This window comes from Kryptolebias marmoratus, linkage group LG21 (assembly GCF_001649575.2).
Source record: "Kryptolebias marmoratus isolate JLee-2015 linkage group LG21, ASM164957v2, whole genome shotgun sequence".
NCBI lineage: Eukaryota > Metazoa > Chordata > Actinopteri > Cyprinodontiformes > Rivulidae > Kryptolebias > Kryptolebias marmoratus.
In genome coordinates this window covers 21605717-21611207 of record NC_051450.1, presented here as the reverse complement: position 1 = coordinate 21611207, position 5491 = coordinate 21605717, and the positions used below count along the sequence as shown (strand labels likewise).

The 5491-nt window shown below is 43.2% G+C and overlaps 1 protein-coding gene across 6 annotated transcripts in view; it reads left to right on the top strand.

The window, feature by feature from the left end:
- ntng1a (netrin g1a) overlaps positions 1-5491 on the top strand; it is a 122840-nt gene that overhangs the window by 97507 nt on the left and 19842 nt on the right. For all 6 annotated transcript variants that reach the window (XM_017432337.3, XM_017432330.3, XM_017432336.3 and 3 more), the window contains exon 5: positions 4303-4329. In XM_017432337.3, the coding sequence (XP_017287826.1) occupies positions 4303-4329 (27 nt within the window). The remainder of the gene's footprint in view (positions 1-4302; positions 4330-5491) is intronic.

Below are 5491 nucleotides of genomic sequence, written 5' to 3'. Positions count from 1 at the left end.
CTGCTCCAACACACCTGATCTGAATCAATGGGTGATTAACAGGCTTCTGCAGAACATGAAGAGGTGATTTAACCTCTGAATCAGGTGTGTTGGAGCAGAGGAACAAGGAAAACATGCAGGATGGTGACCCTGAGGACCAGTCATTCTCAGCTACTACCACATGCAGAATTTGTCCAGAGGTTCATGAGATATTTTGCCAACAAGACACACACGAAAACATTACTATCTGCCTCTAAAGCTCTAGAGCCACACTGATTTATTAAAAACCAGTTGCTGCTCCACGTGACTTAAGCTGTATTTTAATGTGTGTGTGTGACCCTGCACACTCTCATATAAAATGCAGTGAATCACACACACACACACACACCCCAGAGATCATGTTTGCTTCCCCAGCAGCTCGCAGCCCTGATCCCTGATCGCGGCACATAAAAATCAATGGAGCGCTCCGTCAACATAAGCAGCTCCTGATGCTCTTCCTGTGCGATAGGACGGAATTAGATTGCAGCCGCGGCCTCTAATGGCTCGGCCGGGCAGGTGGAGGGGATTGAAACGGACGCTGATTGAAAATTAATCGAATGACCCCGACATGGGATCCGTGGATCTGCTGGAGCCCCACAGGTTGTTCATATAGAGCTGAATAATTGTGCTGACAGGCCACCGGTGCTCCGGAGCCTGACCTGGAAGGAGAGGTTAAATAACAAAGACTCACCTGACAACAGGGGCGAATACTTGTTTGTAAAACACCTGATTCATATTTTAGGTACTTTATGACTGAAGCGACTTCCCTTCCTGATGGGAAACCAGTTAAATCCTGGCTTACATGTTTTTTCCATGAAATTCATACTTGTCCAAAGACAAACGTTGCTGACAGCAGAATAAAAAATGCCGTCATGAAGCTGTTGGGCCTGGGTGACCTCAGACCTTCTGGCAACTCTACTTTACGTGACTGAACGGGTATTTTGATGCCTTCAGATGATTTTTAACACAGAATGATTAACTTAAAGCAGGGGAAGGCAATCCTGGTCCTCCAGGGTCTCCATCCTGCATGTTTTCCTTGTTTCTCTGCTCCAACACACCTGATTCAGAGGTTAAATCACCTCTTCATGTTCTGCAGAAGCCTGTTAATCACCCATTGATTCAGATCAGGTGTGTTGGAGCAGAGAAACAAGTAAAACCTGCAAGATGGAGGCCCTGAGGACCAGGATTGGAGACCACTGGGCTAAAGAGTCACTATGGAGCGAAATACGTTTACCTCCTGAACCTGCAGACCCCTTGACCTGACATCGGGTCAGGCGAACAAATATAGCAGAATGGATTTAGTTTTAATCTCCTTAAGACAGGAGTGTCCAATCCAGGTCCTGGAGGGCCACCATCCTGCAGGTTTGAGGTGTTTCTCTAATTTGACACACCTGATTTGAGTGACTGAATGATTAACAGGCTTCTGCAGAGCTTAAAGACCTGCTGGAGAGCAGGGAAACATCTAAAACCTGCAGGATGGTGGCTCTCTAGGATCAGGGTTGGTCGACCTTTTGAGCTGTCTAAACTTTTCAGAATCTTGCAAACCTTCCTCATTTCCACAGACGTTACATTTGTTATAGCAATCATGCATCAAAATATAAGTATTTTTGTCTTCTTTCAGCTGTTTTTTTGCACTTTAGAGGAACAAAAAGTTGATGGATGTTGGATTTCAGGCAGTACCTTTCAAATTCTTTCAGAAATTTTCTAGTTTTTGTATTAATATCATGTCTTAATCCTCACTGACACTGGGTTTATGCACATGGATTAAGGAATAATACTCTTCTGTCATTTTAAACTTTATCATACTTCATATTGGCCCCTGGACGTCCTGTTGTACCAGCGAGTAACAATGTATGACTGCCATTATCCTTGTCCCGTCCTTCCTGTCCCCGGCTGAGCATCTGCCCACCCCCCCCCTGAGGTCTGAGATCCATGTGTCAGCACCGCCACCTGCACTTCACAGCTCTCAGGCGGTTCACATATTCGCCTCCTAAACACAAGTGGCAGGCAGAGATCAAAGCCGGCACGGCTGAATGACAGCAGTTTGATCAAAGTCCGCGTAGACACGCTCAAGAACCCCTCCCTCGCCCCCCCAGGAGAACTTGGAGATATTTCGCTCACCACCGTGAAAAAACGGTGGTGAGCGGAAGGGAGCTACAAAGGAGAACGATCTCTTTATTTCATCTCCAGTTTAACTTTCATGTTGCGTTCAATGACCTCTTTTATAAACCCAGAATAAAACATATATTATCACATAATATAAGGCATCATTACTTAGGTCTGTTTGGCTTTTACAGCTTCGTACGGCTCATTTTTGAGTTTAAAAAGTCATAATGAAACATGTTTTGCTGTTTATTACAGATGGGTCATTTTAAGGTCACAAAATGTAAAATTATTTTTAAAAGACATTTGTTTTTAAGTCATTTCAAATATTTAATTAATGTTTTTTGTGTTTTTGGTTAAAAAAGACAATATATTAAAAAAGCTGTAGATGTTTGAAGAAACGTTGTGATTGTTGTGGTTTACATGAGGTAAAGATTCTGTTAGGGAAAAATTCCCGTCGGAGGATGATTCTGTTGGGGCAGGGGAAGATTTCCGAGGGGCAAAGGTTTACTGGGAGAAGATTCTGTTCCCGAAGAGGAATGATTTAGTTTGGTGGAAAATGTTACGTTTTGGAAAGATTCCTGGGGAGGAGGATTCTGTTCAAGAAAGATTTCAATGTTTGTTATGAAAGAATTTCTGCAGGGATAAGATTTTGTGAATGAAAGATTCAATCAAGGAAAGATTCTGGTTGGAAAAGATTCCTGGTGGGGGAAGATTCTGTCAAAGAAAGATTTCCTTTTGGGGTTAAACATTCTGTTACGGAATAATTTCTGCGAGGGGAAGATTCTGTTCCCAAAGAGGAATGATTTTGTTTGGGGAAAAATTCTAGTGTTGGAAATATTATGTTTTGGAAAGATTCCTGGGGAGGACAATTCTGTTCAAGAAAGATTAAAAAAAATCAACAAACCCGCATCAGCAATTAAAACATATCTGGTATGCTACTGTTAAAACTAAATAAAATGTTTGCACTCACCAAAACGGCTGTGTCTCCCGAAACACTTATTTCAACACAAAATCCATTCTGGGACAGGTTAGCTAGCTCGGGACAGGTTAGCTAGCTAGCTCGGAGGTCTGCCGTCCTCCTCTAATGAGACCTAGCTTCTCTTTGTCTTGAAAACAGCCTTGCCAGTAAATCAGCAACCAAATCAACGTGTTGCTCTCCTTCGGCCATTGTGGGTTAAAAACGTTTTTAACCGTTAACAGTCCCGGGTGTGACTCTGTTGATCTGCATAGTACTGCCGTGGCTCAAACTCGTAAGTATTCATCCAATCACAGGACGCGTAAATGTCACGTGTAACGTGAGGCCAGCTAGAGGGCCTTGCTGACACAACTCGTGATCTGATTGGCTATCGCAGCTGTCTATCAACTGTATTTGCCCGTTCACTGCCAGGCCCGGGCAGATTTCATCCTGCCTGGCAACATAAGAGCTGAATTCTGATTGGATAAAAACTCATAATATGAGTTTTATGACATGAAGAGAATATGAATACTTTTAGATATCTAGGGAAAGTAAATTAAAAATTAAATTAACCTTTATCATAATTATGATGATTCTTGGTTATGTTAGGCCACTACTGGTCAAATCTGCTCGCTTTCCTTCCCATTGAGAAAAGGTTGTTTGTTTTCATGAATGTGAGGCGGGGCTTCCATCCCAAGGAAATGATCAGAAAAAAAATCCCAAAAAAATGCACAGCCAGTTTGTTCACACGCCTCTGAGGAAGTCAGACGGAGACGAGAAAGGGACTGTGAGCGTTTACAGTCCTAATTTAAAACCAAGATGTCAGCGGTTGGTTCGGATCGAGGAAGAAACGTGTGAATGCCTCAGCTTCCTCAGATCCACAGACAGACAAACGACCCGGTGTGGGAGAGATCTGGTCACCATGGGGATGAGACAGACTGTGTTATCCGCTCAGCGGCTGCCTGGCTCGAGATTGCTCAACGGCGGGCGTGCGGCAGGATTAGACACGTCCCGGTTTGGTGTCAAAAAGGCACGAGTTTGGCAAATATGATGCGGGGTTTCTGAGGGGCGTGTCTCAACAACGGGGTGTTTTATTTGTATTTTCATGTTAAAAGAAGTAAAAAGGAGCTGATGTGAAATCTCAATGAAATATGTTGCCATTACTGCCTTAAAGTCAGTGTTATAATTTCATTACAGCTGTCTTTTCTCTTCTTCTGTTGCAGGTATTCCTAATAACATTGGTCCAGTTAGTAAGTAAACAGTATCAAAGAAACCACACTTTATGAATGCTTGATGCTTTGCTTTGCTTATTGTTCCACCCTTCATCGTCCATCCCTGACTGCGGCGCCAAGTGTTCATTTCTGATTCAGATCTTCCTGCACGGAGTCGCTCTCCCGACTGTTGACTAACATTGTTCTTGGCGGGGGTTGGCGCGAGGTGATAAGCAATAGCTCGAGGCTATATTGTCATGATGCAGGCATATTAATTTACTTTATTCAGACTCAACCAGATAGCACTTGCCTGGCTCTGCATGCTGAATGTCATTTGGATTTTTTTCTCCCCCCTCTCCTCACATGCATTATAAATAAATGGCATCTAGACTTTATTAAAGTGCCAAGACCTCTCTGGCAGTATAATGTCACAGGGGGTCATTTTAATATAAGTCTCAAACGCCTCGGCTGGTATTATCTTCGTCAACCAGTAGCCCCTGAGGAGGAGGAGAAAGAATAGAGGTGCCATGTCTCAAGTTACCGCTGCCTGGAAAGGCTGTGTGATGCAGGAACCGTACGACTGTATTGAACAAGTCAAAGTGCATTCACAGCTGGGCTCAAGTCTCCTTAATCCTTTTCATTCCCTGCTTCTTATAGTATCCTCTGTTCCCAGGGCAGCAGATTGATTCGTAAATTGCTGCTTCCCAGCCTGATCCTGGGCCTGTTTTGGCTGGCCGATTAAAGGGGCCTGCAAGTTCTTTACAAACCAGCAAAAATGGGGCAAACGGCCTTTAAGGAAATATCAAACTTATAGCTGTGAGCAACATGAGCCAAACAAACATTTGAAGCAAACTATATGTAGTAAAATGCATATTTATTTATGTTTTATAGCTATAAAACTGTTATCATGACTTGATGCTAATCAGCCCGTTTTTTGTGGGTTTTAAAGGTACTCGTTGCAAAACATGAAATGAGAGATTATCCAAAATCAAGCAAACCCCGCAAAATCGCAACTTTCCTGCAAATTTAACCCAATATTTATTGTTTCTAAAGTGATTCTCCACCGTTTCTGCGGTCTAGTCTCTTCTTTGTGGGTTTGTGTAGCGAGGAATACAAAATAAGCCCAAATAACTCAGGAAGAAGACACGTGACGTCACTTCCTGTTAACATCAGAATGCCGGGAGCGTGCAGGAGCAGCGAC